The sequence below is a fragment of the Silurus aristotelis genome (genome assembly GCF_946808225.1).
Source record: "Silurus aristotelis genome assembly, chromosome: 17".
Classification (NCBI taxonomy): domain Eukaryota; kingdom Metazoa; phylum Chordata; class Actinopteri; order Siluriformes; family Siluridae; genus Silurus; species Silurus aristotelis.
Window position 1 is genome coordinate 6,792,233 of NC_139590.1, and position 24,641 is coordinate 6,816,873.

Genomic DNA, 24,641 nt, shown 5'->3' on the forward strand with positions numbered 1-24,641 from the left:
TATACGTTAGTCGCTTTGGATAAGGGCGTCTGCAAAATCCCCTAAATGTAAACGCTGCATGTAGTTCATTCCTGCAGTTAGTTTGCAAACCTTAAACATTGTAGCATTTCATCATATACTGCGAATATTAACGTGGAAAACTTAACGTAGAAGCAGCCGAGATCATGGGTGCTACTGGTGAGTGTATGTAGCTAGTACAGTTTCCTTGCCTTTCAATCAAAGCTAGAACAAAGCTCCGCCCACAATCAATGATCAGTATGTCATTTAATTTGTGTTAAACTAATTAAGAGTAGAAAACTAGAATGGTTGCTAATATCTTACACAATTGACACATGGGTAACAAAACTGATGCGAGAGAGCTGGAACAGGGTTCATTATGCGCGTCATTACGGTACGTACACGCTGCACAATCGCTTATCATTTTCAAGCTTACGGTGTGTAGAGAAGGTGATGCGAAAGGATCTCTCAGGGGTTTACACACCACTCTCGCACGCAAGGCAAAAAAAATATTAACCCGACTGGGGGTACGCAAAGCAGACAAGATGTCATGTTGTTCCGAGCTGCAACAGCTCAAATAGGAGCCTATTCGACCTGTCAGAAGTGTGACTGAGAGTCTGAATTGGCCTTCAGAATAAAACAGATGCATGTCATCATGTGGGCAAGTCAATCAATTACTCCTGGCTTCCATTTTAGCTCCCTTTCATGCTCTTGACTTTTAGGCAACAAGACATCATGCTGAGAACAGAGCAGCTTCCTATTGAGAAACAGCACACACACACACACAAATGGAACACATATTTGCCTTCAGGTTAAGTACACAGACATCAGCCTGCCAAACCCCAACCCCTGGCCCTCCTGCCCCGCCTCCCACTCTATATTGTTGATTAGATAGATAGATGAATGGACAGACAGACAGACAGACAGACAGACAGACAGACAGACAGACAGACAGACAGACAGACAGACAGACAGACAGACGACAGACAGACATCCACCTATATCTCCATCCAGTCTTTCATTATTTTTGAGACACATGCATTTGTTTCTATGCAACACACTCATTAAAAGGCAAAAACATAACAGGACAGTAAATAACTGAAAGAACATTTCTGTGGACAAACGAGTCAAAATGTGACAATTCTGGCTCGAACAAAAGAACTCATGTAAGACAGAAGAGGATCAATTGAGTTTGCATGCTGCTTCACCCCCACAGTCAAACATGGAGATGAAAGCTTATGGTTTGGGGTTGTTTTGGAACAGGGAATGTTGAAGACTTATTCCAGGTAAGAGGAATCCTGAACAAATATGGCTACAGTTCCATACTTCAACACCATGCAATTCCATCGGGACTGTGGCTCACTGGAACAATGACCCGAAACATACGTCCAAGCTCTGTAAGGTTATTTAGAGAGTGGGCCGGAGCCTTATCCATCGTAGAGCAGCCTGCCAAGTTACCGCATCTAAATCCTATTGAACTGCTCTGGGATGAACTGGATCGCAAGGTCACAAAGAAAAAAGAAGGAGAAGCATGGCACAGTATTTCAGCTAAGTGTTTGGGGGAAATAGCTTTCTGGATGCTAAGAGTGTGTAAAGCTGTTATTCATGCTAAGGATTTTTCAACGAAAATTAAAGTTTAACATCTGTACATTTACACAAAAGTAAAGTGTCATCACCTAGTTCGTTGCATATAAATTGAGAGGACATGCACATGCATGTAATAAATAAGTATTCGATTTATTTATATTGTTATCATGGTGTTTAAAGCTTTCAAATATAACAAAAATATTGAAGTTCAGCTCCGTTTTTCAGGTTTGAATTATTGTAATTAACCACAGTTCTGTGTTGATTTTCGACCGAGAAGCCTAAGCGTGTCTGCACGTGGAGCAGGAAAGTGTAAACGCACGCAGCTTCAGCATGACTGCGGATGAAAAATGATCGCGAGTATTCATGGTTCTGGTTTTCAGTGAGGAGTCACCCTTGACCTCTTCGTGTTCGGATCCCTTGCCAAAGCTCGCGCGTTCCTGATTTCTCATATGATGAGCTGGACGAGAGCCCTTCTGCTCCCGGCTGCCAGGAGGACAAAAGGTCACCAAAAAAAAAAACTAAATTAAAATTAAAAAAACACAAAGAGCAGAAGACGTACTGGATCACACACACCACACAAACCAGAATTGCACACCTCGGCGGCGCAGACCTGTCCGTTTTCTGTGCGAAAAAAAAAAACAAAACCACCGGATGGCGATTAGTGACGTGACGACCGACGTAGGAATGCATGGGCATTAAATCAAAACGTTAGACTCTCTTCTTAGCACTGTCGCTACATAAAGCCTACTAATCCCCAAACGCAAGCTGCAGCCATGCCTGAGCCTCCAGCGTCTTAACAGAGGTGACAGAAAATTCACAGTGTGTACTTGGCTTTTGTAGTGTTTAGCTTCTGCATGACAAATGTATAGTGTTTACGGCAAAAGTATTGGGACGCCTGGCTTTTACAGCCATATGTGGTTCTTCTGCAAACTGTAACCACAAAGTTAGAAGCACACAATGTGGATGCAGTAGCATTCTTTTTTTTTTTTTTATTGAACTACAAGACCCAAACCTGTTCCAGCATGACAATACCCCTCTGTACACAGCCAGCTTCATGAAGATATTTTGTACATGGGTTGGAGTGGAAGATTTTGAGTGGTCTGCTATGGAGCCCCAACTTTAGTGAACATCTTTGGGATGATTTGGAACGCTGACTGCACTGCAGGCCTCCTCACCTCACCTACATCAGTACCCTGACTTTAAGAACACCCTTATAGGTTTACATTAACGCATTCGGAGGACTCCCGTATCCAGAGCGGCTTTTATATCATTCATACAACCGAGCAGCTACAGGATTAAGGGCCCTTGCTCAAGGGTCTAGAAGTGGCAGCTTACTGTGCCTGGGATTTGAACTCATGACATTTGGATCCAAAGTCCAATGCTTTGACAAAAAAAAAATCTCTAGTGGAACGTCTTCCCAGAACATCAGAGGGTATACTAACAGCACATAGGGACTACATGTGGGAATGGGATTTTCAAAAATCATATACAAATCTTATGCTCAGATGTGCACAAACATTTGCCCATATAATCAAGATAAAGTTGCTTAAGGATTTTCAGTTTCGTTTGCGCAGCTGAAACAACCAAAACACTGATATGCATCTGGTACCATTTGGAGAGAAAAAGCTAACCAAACAAAAATAAAAAACACCAACAGAAGACCACAAAAACCCTCTTGCACCAACCGCAGGTCCTAAAAACCTTTCCGAGTGACTCGTGTGTGAATGTGAAGAACGAGAACGCCGGCATGCACTAGTTTGCACCCTTGTTTGTTTGTTTATTGTTTCGCTTTGACAGGATGGACGTCTGAATTCATGTGTGGTCTACAGTTTGACACCTATGACAATCCTGCCCCAGCACCGCTCCTCTACACTCCCTCCCACACACACACACACACACACACACACACACACACACACACACACACACCAAAGGAGAGCTAAATATAGCAGTCTGAAAGCAATAAACACATGGTGTTGGGTGCATGCTTGATTACTCTGGGTTCAAGGTGGGTAGAACACTGACTCAACCCACACACACCAATACCAAAACTTAGTTTTCGATTATATCAAGAGAGAGAGTGCATTACAGATGTTTTAGATTAGCAATTCTCTCGATGTCTGGATAAAACGCAACAAACCTTAGGCTTCTGTATTCTGTAAACGGTGAGAACACTGCGACAGTATGACGTAGCAGGACATATTAATAATTTGCCCATATTAGCTGTGTATATGACTCGTTTTTACAATCACTTGTGAAACCCTCAGGCCAGCTGATGCTAGCCAGGTCATCAGACACGTATGACAACAGATCTATCAGTGTTTGCAAATAAGAATCTCGCTCGGTTAAACACTCCTATGGACGTTTTTTTTTTTTTTAAGAAAAAAAGTGCTCAGCACAGCAGTCAGTGAACTGGCCAAAACTGATAAAAAAAAGAAAAAAAAAGAAAAAAAGAAAAAGATAACCTCTGAAGTAACCCTCTCCTCCATGGTCTTTATGTCTGGAGGTCTGCTCGGGGGCATAGACACTGCACAGAACGACCTGACATGCTGAGAGGAAGCCATTAAGTTAGTGTGATTGCTAACATCTCCTGGATCTGCGTTCTCTTTTTTAAGTAAGGACTGTGATGAAGGAGTGTAAAGCTTGTGAAGGTTAGAAGGCAGCTATTATCACCGCACGTTTCTATAAAAGGCGAGGATTCTGAATACGGCAGGAACAAAGTCGCCCTCGGTAAAGTAAAATCCGATTTGTCCTGTCAGCTGTGACTTTGGGCAGGATGTACTGCCAACCCTGCAGGCACTGTCATAAAAACTGCAGCCTGCAATAGATATTATGTTGCTTTAATGACATTTTGATCTCGGTTTCCTTTTAATGACACGTTTTCTTGTATTTAGCAAAAAAATTTTAATCTCAAAACAAAAATAAAATCCTTTTCTTAACAAGATTTTTTTTACGTTTTTTCTCATAATAAAACGCTTATTGTAGTGGTGAGATGGTTCCTTGTTAAAACATAAACTAGTAGTTTTGTACTAGTAGTTTGTCCAGTACCGTCTTATAGTACCAAAACACTTTCATACTGTAAAGAAGCAAAATGCTTTCTTGTAGTTCAACAACAAAACAAATTACTTGTAGTAACAAAACGCTTTCGTATAGCAGCAAAATGCTTTTGCGTAGAAAAATTTTAAGATTCCTGCAGTACCAAATGATTACCTTCAGTATACACCTATAGTACCAAACATTTCCATGCAACACCAAAACGCTTTCCTGTAGCATCAAAACACTTTCCTGTAGCATCAAAACACTTTCCTGTAGCATCAAAACACTTTCCTGCAGCATCAAAACACTTTCCTGCAGCATCAAAACACTTTCCTGTAGCATCAAAACACTTTCCTGCAGCATCAAAACACTTTCCTGTAGCATCAAAACACTTTCCTGTAGCATCAAAACACTTTCCTCTTGTCTTGGTTGATTTTACACTAGATGTCTAAAAATCACTTTATTTCAAAACACAGGTGTAAAACCTCTAAACCAGATCAAATCGGAACACAGGCTTTCTTTCCTTCTTTCTTTCCTTCTTTCTTTCCAATTCATTTTCTTTCTTTGTTTCTTTCTTTCTTTCTTTCTTCACACTTTGATGAAACTGAAAGTAAATGAAGTCGGCAGGTTGATCCTGAACTCCAGTTGCAGTCAAAAGAACAGAGAAGGAAGAGAAAGCTGCTTAGATCTGATCTGATCTCAGATCATCTCACAGTCCTGCTGCTGCTGCAGCGCGAGACCCCACCACCCACCCACATACATACATACATACATACATACACACACACAGAAATAATGTAATAAGTATATTATACATATGATATATGTAAAAGTTTACACACACACACACAAATTTTTTTTTTTTTTTTACGCGAGTGACAAGTGTCGTAATTCCAGTGTCACTTCATCACAGTGTAACTCAGCCCCGTTACAAAGTTCATCTCAGACGCTTGGGGTCTCTACTCACTTTTCAAACATTTACTACTTTTTTTTAATATAATAACAATTAAAACTAAAACCCCAGGTTACTTTTCCCGACGCGGTATGGAGAGGAATGCGAGGCTCGGTTTCAGAGCGCGCGCTACGCGTGGAGCAGCGGGGAGAGCCGAGGGCACCGGACCGCATGGCCGCGCTGCCGAGTGCGCAAGTGCCGATCGGTGCACAGGCCGTGGCGCTTTGACAGCTCCGGAGTCAACACTGCACAAAGTGTGTTCAAGGAGGAACCTGGTGTTAGTTCGTGTTATTAAACCTGACGCTGGTGTGAAATTGGAAAATAAGACGGAGTGTTTGGGTTTAATTGTTGCGTCAATTCCGCTCTAAAGTTGCGTCAAATAGATATTAAAAAAGCGCGCACACGCACGCACACGCACGCACACACACACACACACACACACACACACACACACACAGGCTTTGGACAGTTAGTTTGTTTACGAAGCCGCTGTACTACAAAAAAGAAAAGAAAAAAGAAATGAACTAGTGAATGATCCCTGGCAGAAGCAGGAAGACTTACCGGGGCAGGAAGCTGAAACGCGCAGTCTGGTTTGCGGAAAAAGTGCAACGCGAAGCTCCGGGAAAGATCTTCCAGAGAGCCGCCCGTGTGTCCGCTTCCAGCAGCGGGCTGTCTCATCCGCCTGCCTCTGCCTCTCTCTCTCTCTCTCTGCCTCTGCTCGCTCGCTCGCTCTCTCTCTCTCTCTCTCTCTCTCTCTCACCCGCCCACTTCCGGTGTTGTTTCCACGCCGTTGTTTTTTCTTTTTTTTTTTTCCTCCTCCTATTTATGTATCGTATTGGCTACACGTCTATTAACACGCAAACGACACTTGTTGTTGTTGTTGTTTGTTTCTTTCTCTCTTTGTTTGTTCGGATGATTTAATTGACTGGTACCACGTGAGACGCACGCGAGGCTTCTTCACCTGAGATGCGGGCGCGGGCGCGTTCCCTAATTACATTCTCTCAAATGTTCCTTCGACTGCGCGCGCTGCCATGGACGCGCAGACACGCACACGCGCGCTCACTGACAGATACACATAGTCTTCCAGACAATTTGACAAACACACACACGTATGTATGTATGTGTATATGTATACATATGATATATATATATATATATACAGTGGGTACGGAAAGTATTCAGACCCCCTTAAATTTTTCACTCTTTGTTATATTGCAGCCATTTGCTAAAATCATTTAAGTTCATTCTTCTTTCTCATGAATGTACAAATAGCACCCCATACTGACAGAAAAACACAGAATTGTTGACATTGTTGCAGATTTATTAAAAAAGAAAAATCGAAATATCACATGGTCCTAAGTATTCAGACCCTTTGCTGTGACACTCATATATTTAACTCAGGTGCTTTCCATTTCTTCTGATCATCCTTGAGATGGTTCTACACCTTCATTTGAGTCCAGCTGTTTTTGATTATACTGATTGGACTTGATTGGGAAAGCCAGACACCTGTCTATATAAGACCTTCCAGATCACAATGCATGTCAGAGCAAATGAGAATCATGAGATCAAAGGAACTGCCTGAAGAGCTCAGAGACACAATTGTGGCAAGGCACAGATCTGGCCAAGGTTACAAAAAGATTTCTGCTGCACTTAAGGTTCCTAAGAGCACAGTGGCCTCCATAATCCTCAAATGGAAGATGTTTGGGACGACCAGAACCCTTCCTAGAGCTGGCCGTCCGGCCAAACTGAGCTATCGGGGGAGAAGAGCCTTGGTGAGAGAGGTAAAGAAGAACCCAAAGATCACTGTGGCTGAGCTCCAGAGATGCAGTCAGGAGATGGGAGAAAGTTGTAGAAAGTCAACCATCACTGCAGCCCTCCACTAGTCGGGGCTTTATGGCAGAGTAGCCCGACGGAAGCCTCTCCTCAGTGTAAGACACATGAAAGCCCGCATGGAGTTTGCTAAAAAACACCTGAAGGACTCCAAGATGGTGAGAAATAAGATTCTCTGGTCTGATGAGACCAAAATAGAACTTTTTGGCCTTAATTCTAAGCAGTATGTGTGGAGAAAACCAGGCACTGCTCATCACCTGTCCAATACAGTCCCAACAGTGAAGCATGGTGGTGGCAGCATCATGCTGTGGGGGTGTTTTTCAGCTGCAGGGACAGGATGACTGGTTGCAATCGAGGGAAAGATGAATGCGGCCAAGTACAGGGATATCCTGGACAAAAACCTTCTCCAGAGCGCTCTGGACCTCAGACTGGGCCGAAGGTTTACCTTCCAACAAGACAATGACCCTAAGCACACAGCTAAAATAACGAAGGAGTGGCTTCACAACAACTCCGTGACTGTTCTTGCATGGCCCAGCCAGAGCCCTGACATAAACCCAATTGAGCATCTCTGGAGAGACCTAAAAATGGCTGTCCACCAACGTTTACCATCCAACCTGACAGAACTGGAGAGGATCTGCAAGGAGGAATGGCAGAGGATCCCCAAATCCAGGTGTGAAAGACTTGTTGCATCTTTCCCAAAAAGACTCCTGGCTGTATTAGATCAAAAGGGGGCTTCTACTAAATACTGAGCAAAGGGTCTGAATACTTAGGACCATGTGATATTTCAGTTTTTCTTTTTTAATAAATCTGCAACAATGTCAACAATTCTGTGTTTTTCTGTCAGTATGGGGAGCCGTGTGTACATTCATGAGGAAGAAGAATGAACCTTAATGATTTTAGCAAATGGCTGCAATATAACAAAGAGTGAAACATTTAAGGGGGTCTGAATACTTTCAGTACCCACTGTATATACCGTATAAACATACATACAGAAATACATACATACATGCACACACAAAGAAATACGCAAATACATGCATACAGTACATACATCGACCAGGCATAACATTATCACCACCTGTCTCATATGGTGTTGGTCCTCCTTTTGCTGCCAAAACAGTTCCGACCCGTCTAGCATCAACAGCATTAACTTCTTCAGCAATGTGAGCTACAGAAGCTCGTCTGTTGGATCGGACCACACGGACCAGCGTTCGCTTCCCTCGGGCGCTCATGACCCTGTCGCCGGTTCACCACTGGTTTTTCCTTGAACCACTTTTGATAGATTCTGACCACTGCAGACTGGGAACATCCCACAAGAGCTGCAGTTTTGGAGATGCTCTGACCCAGTTGTCCTTACGCTTGCCCATTTTTCCTGTTTCCAACACGTCAACTCTGAGGACAAATTCTATAATGTATAATATATCTCACCCAATAATAGGTGCCATGATCAGAAGATAATCAATGTTGTTGTCACACATACACACACATACACACACATTTATAGATACAGACATGCATACATACATACATAAATACATATACATTCATATGTACAGTACGTATACATACACCAGTGGCGGGCGGTCAGGGCCAGCAAATCCTTCTCTACTGCCCTAAACATGTGTGCATACATCGTCAGATAAGTGCAATATTCAGCTGATATATATATATATATATCAGCTGAATATTGCACTTATCTGACGATGTATGCACACACACACACACAACTTTATATTACATTATACAACTGAACATTGCACTTGTCTGAGCTCTGAGCTCTTTCTAAAGGTTTTCATAAACACTCAGGGTAGACATACCTCAGCCTGTCATACCACAGCAGACACAAATTCGTCCTTCTAATTCATTCGAAGAGCCTCTGAGCTGACACGTGTTTATTATTAAATAAGAGACAGTGCCTGTTAAGGCTTGAACTTTTGAGGGAAAAAACTAACTGTTCATTCATTTATTCATTCATTCATCCAACCATCCAACTATCAATTCATTCATTCATTCATTTTCAGTAAGTGCTTTGTCTTGGTCAGGGTTGGGGTGGATCTGAAGCCCTTCCTGTAAACATTGGGTATTAGGTATTAGACGCGGATCCAGATTCTAGATTCTGGAGTGAGCTTGTAGAGATTTGTGTTGATCAGCCACTTGGGTGTTAGTAAAGTCAGGCACCGGTGTAGGGTGAGGTGAGGAGACCTGGGGTGCAGTCAGTGTTCCATTTCAACCCAAAGGTGTTTAATATGGTTAAGATCAGCATCTATACAGTAGCAGGAGATCTTCCACTCTGCTCCTCAGGGTTTGGGTTAGGTCCATATAGTGTGAGTTTGTTGAGAGAAAGGATAAATATGAAACCACAGCAACGTTTTTCTTTTTTTGTTGTTCTGTGACAATGGGATTCTATGGGATAAACCTGCATAAATAATACACCACCATAGGGTTGATTTGAAGAAATGTTTGAGCCAATCACATGGATGTAACGTTACCTAATTTGCATATTGAAAGCTAGCGTAAAGGCAGCATGGTCTTGCTGTAGCCTCACTGCAAAAGAATCATATAGTCAAATACATGTCTTTCCAAATTTAAGTTTACAATAAACGTGCATTATGGGTAGAAAAAGGCAGAAGTATTAGGCACTAGAAAAATTGGATATTTTGGAAATTTTGTCAGAACAGTTCAGCTACTTAAGCTGTTAAGCCTCAATTTATTTATTTATTTGTACCTGAGTGGTCCTGTGCATTAAGCTCTTGTGCATTTGGTGTATGTAGTACTAGGAATTGGATTATTAGGATTAATTTACTAGTACCAAAAAAAAAAAGATTAAAGCATCATCTGTCTCATATACTGCATTTTTTTCCCGCAGTAACAGACTGGAGAAACTGTGATTTGAACCCTGACCTCCTGCTCAGTAGCCCAGAGCCTTCAGCAGTGAGCCTTCACCACTGTCATTACCTTTGACCTAATTGTGGTTTACATGCTGTGGTTCTTGGACCAGTCTTCAACCCTACACTCACGCGACAGCTTCATAAAATGTGGACCAACTGAGTGACCCAAGGACTGACTTGTAAACCACTAGCCTAATGAAGTCAATTAGCGGGCCCGCGAGGCTTTTTTTGTTGTTGTTTGAATTGGCCATGGATTCATCTGGCTTGCGTCTTTGGTAGAACGCAGACGTACGATTCATGTGGTCGTTCAGATAGTCAGTCTTAAGACAAATTTCCTGCCTTCAGCCTTTCAAACATGAAAAGGAATGTCATCAGTTTAGACATGCGCCGACACACACACCCATGCGCCCTCAAAGTTCAAATATTCAAAATTTTTGACCTCGGCACGGCAAACCCGGTTATCCGAGACTCGCATTTCAAAGAGCCGAGTCTTAGAAAAGATAAAACAATCAACCCTGAGTTTGTTTTTTTGTTTATTTCCCAAATTAGGCACAGATATTATAAATCTAGTCCACCGATTGCTACCAGAGAGACGCGGATATTTGGTTATGTTTATAAGAAGGAAAGGCAATTCGTCTTGTATAAACCACACAAAGCAAGAAACAGATGCAATCCACACCCTTAACCGTAAGTCACTCAGCTAGGGGCTATGTTTTGCGTTTTCTCTGAATCAAAGTGTCTTCTGAATGAAGTCATGTCATGTGATCGAAGTGCTAAATAAAGAAATCAGGTATATGGGGATGAATCCATGCACACTGAAAAAACAACAGCAGGCCCCTAAAAGTGAAGAGATGTAATGGGTAAAGTGGGACCACAATTCCTACAGTTGCCCCAAGGGGACACATGGAGGGGAAGAGTTGAGGTAGGTTAATATTGTTCTCACCCCTCCAGTGGCTAAGGTTTTAGACTTCTAACTAGAGGGTAAAATTCCAGGCTGCTGCTCACGTGCCCCAGAGCAAAGATGTTGACATGGGTGTCTGTCAAATGCCATGAATGCAACTGTAATTGGTTTCTGTTTGGATTCATCTACAGTAGTTTATAGTGCTCTTCAATATAAATCACCTTCAGACCACCTTAATCTTATTCTTCTCCATGTTCTTCCCGCATCAACTGTTGCGACTTTTAATCCAACATGGCCGAAAGTAGTGCATCACGCTGTAATAAACATTTACCTTTACAGCATTCGGCAGACACCCCTTATCCCACGCAGGCCACATTTATCTCATTTCTTCAACTGAGCAGTTCAGGGTTAAGGGTCTTCCTCAAGGGCCCATCAGTGGAAGCTAGGCGGTGATGAGATTTGATCTCATAACCTTCTGATCAAACATTACTACTTATTTCCTCACTCACTCCCTTCTTGTGACCTGCATTTATCTTATTTATTCACACCCAGAAGTGATTTATCTTAGCCAACCCAACAGCATGTTTGTTGAAAGTTAAAGGAAACTAAAAAAATTTTACCTCAACATTGGAATCTGGTAATAATTATTCGATTTTCAAATGAAGAAAACATACATTTTAATACACACTACATACTGTTAATCAGCAGCATTACAAATATTGTGTACACCAATAAATCATATTTGTCTATAATTTGGACATATTTTGGAAATCAGAGATAATAACCCTTTTCACCTCCATTTTACTTTTGATGCTTTTTTTTTTATTTGTAAAAAAAATCAATTCTTTTTATCTTTAAAAATGAAAAAATTATACAAGTTATAAATCATTTTTGATTACTAACCAGAAACACTTCTGTCAAAAAAAAAGAAAAGAAAGAAAGAAAGAAAGAAAGAAAGAAAGAAAGAAAGAAAGAAAGAAAGAAAGAAAGAAAGAAAGAAAGAAAGAAAGAAAGAAAACCTTAACAAGACACTGAAACAATTTACTCAAGGCACACTCAAGTGCTAATAGAGGCCCGTTGGGACAGAAATCACACTGCCCCAAGCTCATTCTGTAAAAAATACCTGTCCTGGATACACGTGTCTGCCATAAATGTAAAAGTAACAATAAAATCCAGTCAGGCCATTTACAAAATACATGCTAAGGCTAAAAGCTAATACTCAACTCAAATCAACTCAACTCAACTCAACTTTTTCTGTCATTCTTCCACATACACAGTATACAAAAGAACAAAATGTTGTTACTAACAGACCATGGTGCCTATAGACTGTGAAACAGCCGAGTAAACATTAAACATGAGTTAAGATGTGATAAATATGAGGTTGATGTGATAAATATGAGGTGGATGTGATAAATATGAGGTTGTAAATGTAAGTAATGTAAGAACAAAACAGTAAAGTCATTAAAAGATTACACAAAAGAAAGTTCACATAATTCATGGGTGTGTGTGTGGAAGCGACAGAGAGAGAGAGAGACTTAAAGCTCTGTATAACATTCCACAGGTTTAGTGTGCTGGTCTGGAATCAGGTTTTGCTTTGCACATGTTAATGAAATGCACCTACAGGAAAAGAGAAAAGTTGCCCTCCTGCCATTTTGGCCTGGTGTACTTGCATGAATCCACAAAAGCAACCAAAGAAAACGAGGTGCGATCAAAAAACTTTAAGACCAGTTTTGTAACCTGCCAAGAGATGGCAGCACAAGGCAGCACGCACAGTCACAGGGAGCACCTGGAGCACAATTTTGAAGGTGAAATTGTGGAAAAGTAGATTAATAAAGCACTTTTTTGTAAACAGAGACTCGAAACTTTTTGTAATGAAAACCCTGCTATGGTGTAGAGCTGCTCATTGAGGGCAACTTAAGAAACCTGAGATTTCTAAACAAATGTGTGAACGCTAAATCTTCCAGTTCGTGTTTAAATTTCGATGATTATTACATAATTGTAGGTCAAAAGACATTTTAAAGATCACAAACCCTATTTTCAGATTGGAAATGTATTGATTGCACAGTATCTATACTTAATATATATCTTAATATGAATATTATTATACATTTCTCATCTTTTATTTCATTCTAATCGTACCATGAGCAACTGCAACCTAACAATTTCCCTGTGCGATCAATAAAGTATTTTGTTTTATTGTAATGGTTTCAAAAAAAAAAGGAAGCAAAGCTGATTTCTTCTTTCCTGAGCCGTTTATAAGAGGTGCCTCTTGAAGGATGTTGCAAGTGTTCACACACTGTGACAAGCACATACACAGTCTCGCATTATGAAATGCTGATTGGGTGCAGATGTCTGGGATCGATAAGTGGCGTTACGAGAAATAAATCAAGTGCTAATCAAAAGTTCATCTATGAACTGCAATGCTTTCAGAGATCTTCGTACAACTCTCTCACGCCACCTCTTCAGGCAAGAGTCCCTCACTTGCACACACACACACACACACACACACACACAAACACAAAACACATGCATGGTGCATGAGGTAAACCACCACTGTGCTGTAAACAGAACCTGTATGAATTTGTTTTCTGCCACACACGTGCCACAGAACTACAAAGTCACGCATTTGGACATTTGACTGATTTCAGCTCACTAACCCTCCTTCTTTGCAATATTTCAGTTAGTACGTTTTTTTTTTTTTTTCTGGCATGGTGTGAAAATGCATTACAATACATTACCGACCCCTGCTGGTTATCCAGTGTAACTACAGAGTATTCGTGAATCTACACAATATGAAACATTTCAAAACCACATAGGGTTTTTTTTTTCTGTTACTTTTTCTCCTCATCTCGCCTTAGCTAATGGTGTTACTCAGGAGACTGAGTCAGAGCTTTCACTCTGACGTTCAGTTGCACACACAAATTTACACCTTTAAGATTCCACTGAAAAGTTAATAACCTCTTCTGAGTAGCCAGCAATATACAGAAAGTTGACAGCTCATACTCTTTTTTTAGGGCAGTGTCACACTGTAGGGTTAATTATTATTAATTATTAATACTGTACCTAATAGATAAATAAAGTGAAATAAATAAATAAAGTGCTAATAGAGGCCCGTTGGGACAGAGTTCACGCTGCCCCAATGATCATTCTACAGAAATATTCAGTGGAGAAACACCACCACACAGGAAAGGTTATGACAAGGTTTTTATTTTTTTTTTTTTGTCAGATTCTAGTAGTTAAAAAAAATTTTTTAAACATGTTTCAAAGCAATTCATTGGCATCTAATGACTCGAATACAGATCTGCAAAACAAATCCAAAGTGCAAGAGCAGAGAGTGTTTCTCGAGTTGAATTTCTCCGAATGAGCTGCTAGACCTGGAGTGTCTAATCTACAAAACCATTAAGGTCAATATACACTTGCCCACTTTTCCTGCTTCCTATAAATCAATTTCTAGATTTGACTGTTCACTTGCTGCTTAATATAAATAACCCATAGATTGGTGCCATTGTAACAAGTCTATTTGCTCTGTTCAGATTTTTTTTTATTTTTCTTAACACATTGGGACTGCACAATCCTCACTTCTCAGAACTCTTAATACCATTGCGCTCAGTACCAGTGCATCTAACTTTCCCACTCTGTGTATTTTTGCACACCTACTGAAAGACATACATACTCTCCTTGTACATCTCCATCTTCAAATTTTATAAAAGGTAGCTCATGCTCATATATATCTTCTTTTTCTTCTTCTTCTTCTTCTTCTTCTTCCGGCTTCTCCCATTAGGGGGCGCCACAGCGGATCATCCGTCTCCATACCCCCCTGTCCTCTACATCTGCCTCTTTCAAACCAACTACCTGCATGTCTTCCCCCACCACATCCATAAACCTCCTCCTTGGACTTCCTCCTTTCTTCCTTCCTGGTGGCTCCATCCTCAGCATTCTCCTACCGATATACCCCATGTCCCTCCTCTGCACATGTCCAAACCATCTCAATCTCCCTCACCTTGTCTCCAAAACATCCTACATGCGCTGTCTCCCTCTTTACTGCTTAATATTGAATATTTGCTGTAGTTTGTCTGTAGCCTCACTTAAACATTTTATTGAACAAACCGTCACTGACCATCTGCACATATGACAAACTTGAAACCTGGTTTGTTTTCTTATATATGTATATAAAGGTTAAAGGTTTAGAACCCTCATTTGTCCATCTCAGAAGGTCCAAGCAGTCCTAAACCTGAAGAGGCATTAAATATATAGAACTAAGCAAAGGATTTCGGCAAATAAATATATATTGTTTTATATATACACCCTAAACAACTTTGACGATTTTGGCGTAGGTGCATTTCTAAAAAAACAGTAAGCAGTATTGAGAAATCGAGGCCTTTTTTTCCCCTTTAACAGCATTCTGAAGTCTGTTCTGGGATTTCATCAAAAGCAGCAGCTGCTTTTCCACAGAAACCAGAAAAATATTCCCTTACAAAAAGGAAAGCAACTGATGCAGGTTTAATGGTGGATACATTTTGAATCATGTTGATCTCTGATACTGTTCATTAGGTACGTTAGATGTTTAGAATAGATTATGCTGTATTGGTTTTTTCATGCATTTTATCCAGTCAGTGTTCATTCATTCATACCAAAGGTGTTCAGTAGGGTTGAGGTTCACAGCTCTATAGCAGGAGATCTTCCACTCCAATCTATTTAAAGCAGATCTTCATGGAGCTCACTTTATATGCACAGGGGAACAGGTTTGGGTCTCCTAGTTCAAGTGAAGGGGAAATTTAAAGCTACGGCATCCAGACATCTTGTACTATTGTGTGTCTGGAACTTTGTGCTAACAGTTTGGAGAAGCACTATGTGTGTGTGTGTGTGTGTGTGTGTGTGTGTGTGTGTGTGTGTGTGTGTGTGTGTGTGTGTGTGTGTGTGTGTGTGTGTATATATATATATATATATATATATATATATATGTAGGCTGGAAATTTATTGATAGCTGGTGGTGGTGATGACCAGAGCAACTGTAGCCAAGAAATCTGCACTGACTTTAACTTTTTAGATGACGTCCTCACAGTAGTTTTCATGATGATTGTACACGTTAAATAGGATCCTAGTAGTTCCAGCTAAAGCATAATGCTCATTCTCATATCTATATGAATCATCTGTATATACACTGTGTAACTTCTGTACATATCCCACATTCTCTACACATACTGTATTGTGCATTAAACAAATCCTGCACTAATATAACTACTCATATTTCATATATATATGTTTATATTTATTCTTAGGGTACTTGCTCACCATCTCCCACACATTTTCACTAGCTGAGCCTTTATATTGATTTCACTACACATTACATTCTAGATGCTGAACTGCATTTTGTTGCTGTGTACTTGCACTATGCAGTGACAAAGTTCGATCTATTTATATATCTGTCTGTCTGTCTCTATCTATCTCTGTGCCCATCTATTCATTCGTCCATCCCTGTGCCTATCTATTCTTACCTGTGTCCATCTATCCCTGTGCCCATCTATTCATCCATCCATCCCTGTGCCCATCTATTCATCCGTCCATCCCTGTGCCCATCTATTCATTCGTCCATCCCTGTGCCCATCTACCCATCTGTCCAACCCTGTGCCTATATATCCTTCCATCTGTCCATCCCTGTGCCCATCTATTCATTTGTCCATCCCTGTGCCCATCTACCCATCCATCCATCCCTGTGCCCATCAATCCTTTCATCCCTGTGCCCATCTATCCTTTCATCTGTCCATCCCTGTGCCCATCTACCCATCTGTCCAACCCTGTGCGTATATATCCTTTCATCTGTCCATCCCTGTGCCCATCTATTCATTTGTCCATCCCTGTGCCCATCTACCGATCCATTCATCCCTGGGTCCATCTACCCATCCGTCCATCCCTGTGCCCATCTATCCTTCCATCCCTGTGCCCATCTATCCTTTCATCTGTCCATCCCTGTGCCCATCTACCTATCCATACATCTCATTGCCCATCCATCCATAGGCAGAAATAATACCTGTAATTAAATCCTATCATGAGCCTGACTGAGTTAAAGCACTTCCTGTGCACATCTCTCTCTCTCTCTCTCTCTCTCTCTCTCTCTCTCTCTCTCTCTCTCCCCCTCTCCCCCAATCCATCAGTCAAAATATTTAGTAATAATACCTGTAATTAAATCCTATCATGACCCTGACTGAGTTAAAACACTTCTTGGAGTTGGATAAATGCAATTAAACCAAAGATCACTGTCTAAAAGACTGAAATAAGATCTTACTAGAATTTAGTGTAATAAACAAAATACAAAAGACACAGAACTCCTGCATGATGCTCAGTGTATTTCTGACTGAAAAGACGACAAAACTAATGTAGGGTGTTGATTTTATTTTTTAATGAAAAGTAATGCAGCCACTGTACAGAGAGCTCACAGGCAGGGACATTTACAACACAGGAACTCCAATGACCAGGATAATGCACAGGGCAGTTTTGGACAAAAACCATTAGTGAGGAAGGACAAATGTTAAACATTTTTAAATTACAAAAAAAAAAAAAAAAAAAAAAAAAAAAGAAAGAAATGGAACAATAGAAGATGATTATACAGATATGATGATACAGCCCTCGTTCAGACAATGGCACAGAAGCTCTGAAGCTCGTTCAAACAACGGCGTCGATGAAAACAATTACAGCAAAAGAAAAAAGGTGGAACATATCTTCATCTGGGGCTGGAATACTAGCTTTAACATAATATTCTACTCTAGTCCTCCCCCCTTTTCTCTTTTTCTGGCGTAAACAGTCTGTAATTTCGCGCGTTTTCATCATGCGGGAAACACGAGACGGGGCGAGTCTGAAAGGAAGTATCGAAATGGTGTCACATCGGGTTCTCCCGCCTTCCAAACGTCTTGGTCTGCTGGTTAAATAAGGCCACAGGGAAGGACCAAGATGCTTCCTTTAACGCACAAATGTGAGTGTTGCACCCTGAGTAACATGGATCTAAATAAATCTTACTCCCTGGATGCTGGACATTGACAGATCGCTGAGCTCCGTATCCGTCTCTCTGATTATCTCTTACACACACATATATACATACATATATATGTACGAACATATAGAGAATAGGCATGGAATAGTGTGGGACAGGATTATATCTAGAGAACAGAAACAGTCGGAGAGACGTACAGAAAATATAATACATTTAGCTGGAGCCACTTATCCCATGACTCATATGCAGCATTAGCTTACACAGAGGGGAAAAAAAACCTGCACAAAGCCAATGGGAACATAATACAATTAGATCATACTATAAGAGCGCATAAAACGTATTGTATAATACGAAAAATCCATAGGTTAAAACCCTAAAATAACACGTACAATCAAGTACAAAGCGATTACTTAGTTCGTTCTGTTTTTTTTAGTTTTTGTTTTTTTTTTGGGTCCAAGTGTTAGGAGAGTTTCACAGGAGCACACGGCGAGTACAAGACCTAGTGAAGAGGAAAAAAAAAAGAGTGGACAGTGCGAGGAGTAGCACCTATCTGAGAGCGATGCGGAAAGAGAATCCGGGACGTCTCCGTCTTTTTCTCCCTCCGCAACGACAGAAACAGCGAAGAAGTGAAAGGTTTAGATGCTTCTCGGATCGATACGCGGCGGAAGGTCTCACATGGGCGAGGCCACGTCCGTGTTCATGTCCATGTCCAGAGTGAGGGAGTCTGGAGGGGGAGGGAATGAGCAAACGCTGGTTGTGAGACTCGAATAAAAACCAGTGTGCACATGATTATTTCAGGAGTATCATATTTTTTATATATACAAAAACACAAACTCTCAACACTGATTGGTCAGAAGGTGTTTAATTACTTTCTAGAACATCCATACCTCTGACTGCAATGTTTTGTTTTTCATTTGTAGAATTCAATTGAAATTTCCAGATGTTCATTCACAGCATTTGGCAGACTTCCAACGGTCTCGTTCATCCACCTGGGCAGTTGAGGGTTAAGGGCCTTGCTCAAGGAGTAGCAGCTTAGAGGTGTTTGGGATTTGAACTCTGATCAGAAGCCCACTGAGCTCCCCTTTCCTCTTATATAGTAACAGCTCGAGGTTTGGATGGTCGATGACAGGCAGCAGATGAACAGGTTAAGAAAATGTGTTTAATGGAGTGTGTAAAGTATTTGAGTAAATGCACTTCGTTACTGTACGTATGTCCTTTTTTGACTACTTTCTAGTTTCAATGAGCATCTAAAGATATGAACCTTCACTCTCTGCTCCACTACATTTGTGAATCAATACAACTTTTTACTCTGCAATATTGCAATCGACAATCACTGTTAGCATTTTGCACCTTGTCGAAGATGCCATTATTCTCAACACTCACCGACCCGCATCTGCACCTGGCCTCATTTTCAGTCCAAAAAAAAAGGTCAATTCCAGACTGAATATTTGGTTTTACTTTATCAAAAAAAAAAAATTTACTTATTTGTCCATTGCATCCTAATGGTTCTACTACACGATACTGTAATTGTATTTGTTAACTGAAGATCCCTTTTTGACAAATTGCTTTACGACTCGATCTTTGTTTGATTCCGGCATGGTGAAGAGGCTGCTGTGTTGATGGTTAATGCAGTGTTGAGATGTACAATTTGATTTGTATTTTAGGGGGGTGTTAGTGCAAGAGACCAGTGCATCTTTGAGCCTACGTTCAATGACAGAAAAATACTGTTAAAAGTACTGATCAAATCAACGACTTTTACTCAAGTCATATTGGAAGTGTCGACGACGTTTTGAAGTATCTTCTTTTAGTCAAGTATACATTTTCAGCTACTCTACACCTCTGATCTGATCATTGGGAAGTGGTAGCTCAGTGGAGATGATGTTCGATTTCTGATCGGAAGGTAATGGGTTCATTTCCCAGCACAACCAAGCTGGAACTGCTGGGCCTTTGAGCAAAGCCCTTAACCCTCAATTGCCCAAGGGCGGCTGCCAAATGCTATAAGTGTAAATGAATAGTTTTAAGAGTAATCAAATTTACATGATGTTTTTAAAAGGAGTCTCCAGTGTCATAACCAAAGCTAAAGCTGCAACTTTCATGAAGTCTTGAGCGTTCATATGGAATCGCTGTGGTATCAGTGGAACACTAACAGAAATTTGATGACGTATTTTTTTTACTATTATACATTCAGTCTAATATCAATCAGCCTAAGTGTGTGAGAGCGTGTGTGTGTGTGTGTGTGTGTGTGTGTGTGTGTGTGTGTGTGTTTGGAGGGGGTGGGGGGTGGGGGGAGGTGGGTATACCGAGAGGTCCCGGATTGGCCTCAGCCTCAGCTTGATTTTGCATCAGAGAGTCGAGAGTGCGTGGAGACATGGGGAACAGGTCGCTTGTGTTACCCGAGTTCGTCCTGAATACAAAAAACACACACACACACACTGATAAGAAAAAAAAGAGCAGAGGTTCAGTGAACTGTATACAGTACATATATATGCAGCTGCAACAGCACACACACACAAACACACACACACACACACACGTCTCATAAGAAGCATCTTCTTTTCCCTAAACCCCACGTATAGTGCATCACGGTCATGTACAGAATGCCTGCAACACATTTCCAGTTAAACACACTAGTTAGGGGGAGAAGAGGGGAAAAAAATTATAAGGAAATGAAGGTTAGTCAGAAGTTTGGTACAGGAGGCTGAGTCAATAAAAGCCCAAGAAAAAATTTGACTTTTGTGCAAAACTTTTCCACATACGGAGCGTCGAGTCTGAATGAAGCTACTTTTAAAAGTGGTCCTTTCTATGGCTGGTTCTTTTGTCAGAAAAAAAAAAAAGTAAATGCATTCACTGCATGCACCAAAAAAAAAAAAAATAATAATAATGCTGGTCTGGACACTGTGTCCTTTGTCACCACGACAATGTGTTCGCTTCATGACTGTTATTATATCTGACATGAACAGAACACGGGTTTGTGAAAGGGGGATTAGGAAGCTACATTTGTATTACAATGTCAATCAGAGATCGGCGTTAGAAGAAAAAAGCCACATCGGATAAACAGGAATGAACACGTGGTGATGTGCGTTATGTTGAAAGGATTTGCCAGACGAAATATGCCTGAAGTGCAAATTGTAATCTCCGTCAAATCCAAAAACACGACAATTCAGACAAACCGGAAGAGGTAGGTATAGTTTGTGAATGGAAACTTAAAGATCATTGGACGAGACACCTGTCATTCAAGATATACAGGAAGTATGAAATCTTATAACTTTGTTTCCTGTACTTGTGTAAAGTTTTCAGTTTACTTTAAACTATTTTTTATTTAGATTATTGCACCTTTAAATATAAGAAAATAACAAAACATTGGCACGCAAAGAGAAACTGTTGCTACTGTTGTTACTTCCTGTATATCTCGAATGACAGGTGTCTCATCCAATGATCGGTAAGTGTTTCATTCACAAACTATACCTACCTCTTCCGGTTTGTCTGAATTGTCGTTGTGCTTTCGGATTTGTTATTTTGTTTTAGAATTTGTTATTTAGTTTTTGCAATTGTTATTTTGTTTTTTTTTCAGATTTGTTAATATGTTTTGCATTTATTATTTTGTTTTCAGATTGTTATTTTGTTTTTGGATTTGTTAATGTGTTTTGCATTTGTTAATTTGTTGGTGTTTTGCACTTCTCGGCCACCGTACTACGGAGAGGGAAAGCCCTTCTACAACAGCACAGATATAACGAAAGGAGCGAAAGAGTTAACACCCATCCATCTACTGATTTTACTGAATGAGCCTCCTTTACCTTTACTGCCCAAAGTCTCACACACAGACATTCAGAAAGAGTAAATATAATAACAGAACCTCAGTGGGCCTCGATGGTCAACAAATGAAAAAAATGAGTTAAAAGGTCAGAATGAAAGATAAGAATTAGTCAGGTCTTCATTTCCTGGAAGAGTGACCCTGCTGAGAGTTAGTCATACGGTTAATGAAATCGAAACCAAAACACACCCAGCAATGCATAGAGAGAAAGAATAAAAAAATTAAAAAGAGCAGACGGTGAGCTTTGCAATCTTAAAGTACTATACTTTTTTTTTTTTTATTACAAATGCTTTTCAATGCAGAATTTTGTTATTATACTGTGCTCCAAATCACACGGATATAAAAAAAGGTTTAGGATGCTAAATATATTTTAGCATTATTTTAACACACACTACACACTATTGTGACAAAAGAATTAGGAAACCTGACTTTTCCAGCCATATGTTATTCTTCCCCAAGCTGTTCCCAAGAAAAGCTGGAATTGTATATCAGGTCTTTGGAGGCAAAAGAATTCCATTTTCCATTCACTTGAACTAAGAGGCCCAAACCTGTTCCAGGATAAGGCTCATCTGCACAAAGCCAACTCCATAAAGATACGCTTTCCATGAGCTTCCTTGATTCAAAAGATCTCCAGCTACAAAGCTCTGACCTCAACCCCTTTGGGATCAAATATACCCACATATAATCCATACTGATAGTTTTTCCGGGGAGCACCTGTCGCTAGAGTGGCTGAGAAGATCCACAGTCTTTATGATAGCGGCCTCTAGAGGCGAATTACTGACGCCACGTTCTGTTTGTTTTTACGCGCAAGACTGCACGGAGAGCTCTATATTATATTTATTCATTAAAATTTATTAATGATATAATTATAGTTATTATTCGTATTAATTACATTTAGCACATTTACATGATTCAGTACTTTTTAAACATCTTTGTTATAAAGTCCTGTTTTACATGAAGTGTTTGTTTTTTTTTATTATCCAGTAATCGTTTTAAAAACTATCGGTTGAAGATCCAACCTTGCGATCAGTAAAAAATCAGCCGACCTCTTATAAAGACCAACTACTTTATAGCTTAGGTTACTTAGCATAAGTCCTTTAAGTCTCAATTTCCTTTAAGTATTTGGAGCACAGTATAAATAAGACCCTGTTACCAGGTCCTGCCCAAATCCAAATCCAAATCCACACACACACCTCTGTATTCTTGTGATTTTAGCTCTTGCATTGCAGTTTTAGAGCACTGATGAGGTGAAAGTGTTGGCATAGACAGGAAGTTCCTTTTACACAGGTCAAAACGAAACTTTTGCATATAGTTAAACGCACCGAATTTCTGTGTTAACACATGCTATGGGAGTGTTTTTATCAATGATGTTAACGTTATGCACACACACACACACACACACACACCCCAGCTCCCTAGTGCCTACCCAGGGAAGCCGTTAGCCAGCAGTTCGCTGTCCGGAAGGTCCATGAAGATGGAAGGACACCTACGGAAAGAGGTCAGTTTACAGCCTGCGCGCGCACACACAGGCACACACCACACCACGTACAGCCACGCAAACATAAGTGTACACCCAAACACGCGCAACATGTTGCCTCACACACCTCACACAGATTTTTCATTAGGAATGTCTGACAAGGTCCATCCATTTCGAGTAGCATCAACATTTATATTCTGTATATTCTCGATACAGTATGTTGCCCTAGACCGCTCATATTGTTCAGTACTAATGCTAAACATTTTTTCCCTATTACAGTTAACGATCGAGGTGAAAAAAAGAAAACTTAACCAGTTAGGTTTAAAAATAAATAAATAAATAATTCTGTTCTGGTGTGCCAACTGGCTCTTTTACATACAGCGTGAGACCATGTGAGACACGGCTCATGGCACCGATCACCATGACGACAAATGCATTTAAAAACATACAAAGTTGGCCAGCGGGTTTAAAACCATTGTGCATTGCATTACAGTTCAACTTGAGACCCAAGGAGGTTTTGACTGGGACGTGCCATCCAGATGTTAGATGTTGCTTTTAATCCTCCAGTGTACCTTAATATACACAAGTTATATTGTCTGGCCCCTGTCTGGTCACATGACTTAAATTTATGTCTGGTCACATGATTTAGTCAAATTTATGTTGCACTGCTCGTGTTTTTTTTTTTTTTTTGTTTTTTTACTTTTTTTTAGTCTAATAGCTAGAAAATGTTTTTGAAAAGTTTCAGCTGCGTTTCACACTACAAATCAAAACCCCCAAGCGGTTACATATGGTTTTGTCTGTTGCTATACTTCTGAAAAGATTGTTTTAGAAACCGATTTACTCCTTTGGCCTTCGTTTGAATGATTTAGAATGCCATGTGTCACGATTCCTGTCCCATCAAAAAGCTTCTACTACTAAGGATAATAAAACACAATCACTGCACTTGTGCGACATATTAAAAGTTAATTTGTCTATCCGATATTTATTTCGCTCCTCTCTGCTGTCTTTATGCATTAAGGGCTGAGAGGAGGTTGTGGTGAGGTGGCAAGTGGAAAACATCTTCTGGCTTCAATTGGGAAACAACATCTTTCTGTTTTGGTGAGAAATGTATGAAAGGGTGAAACGGTGAATGGGAGATTCCAGACATGCTCTCCACCCACCCGAACACGCGTGCACA

The 24,641-nt window shown here is 40.4% G+C and overlaps 2 protein-coding genes across 6 annotated transcripts in view; both read right to left on the reverse strand.

Annotated features, from left to right (window-relative positions):
• stat5a (signal transducer and activator of transcription 5a) overlaps window positions 1–6,304 on the reverse strand; it is a 101,758-nt gene extending 95,454 nt beyond the window's left edge. The window contains exon 1 of one of the 3 annotated variants that reach the window (XM_083567344.1): window positions 6,134–6,304. The gene's annotated coding sequence lies outside the window, so the exon portion shown is untranslated. The remainder of the gene's footprint in view (window positions 1–6,133) is intronic. The other 2 variants (XM_083567343.1, XM_083567342.1) reach the window with 2 other exon arrangements.
• An 11,273-nt stretch (window positions 6,305–17,577) lies between these two features.
• Window positions 17,578–24,641, reverse strand: part of stat3 (signal transducer and activator of transcription 3 (acute-phase response factor)) — a 34,173-nt gene continuing 27,109 nt past the window's right edge. Inside the window, exons 22-24 of one of the 3 annotated variants that reach the window (XM_083567340.1) lie at window positions 23,414–23,473; window positions 20,477–20,580; window positions 17,578–18,900 (exon numbers count right to left, since the gene is read on the reverse strand). In XM_083567340.1, coding sequence (XP_083423466.1) covers window positions 18,848–18,900; window positions 20,477–20,580; window positions 23,414–23,473 — 217 coding nt within the window. In that variant the 3' untranslated portion in view covers window positions 17,578–18,847. Of the gene's footprint in view, window positions 18,901–20,476; window positions 20,581–23,413; window positions 23,474–24,138; window positions 24,615–24,641 lie in introns of those variants that run through there. The other 2 variants (XM_083567341.1, XR_014537672.1) reach the window with 2 other exon arrangements.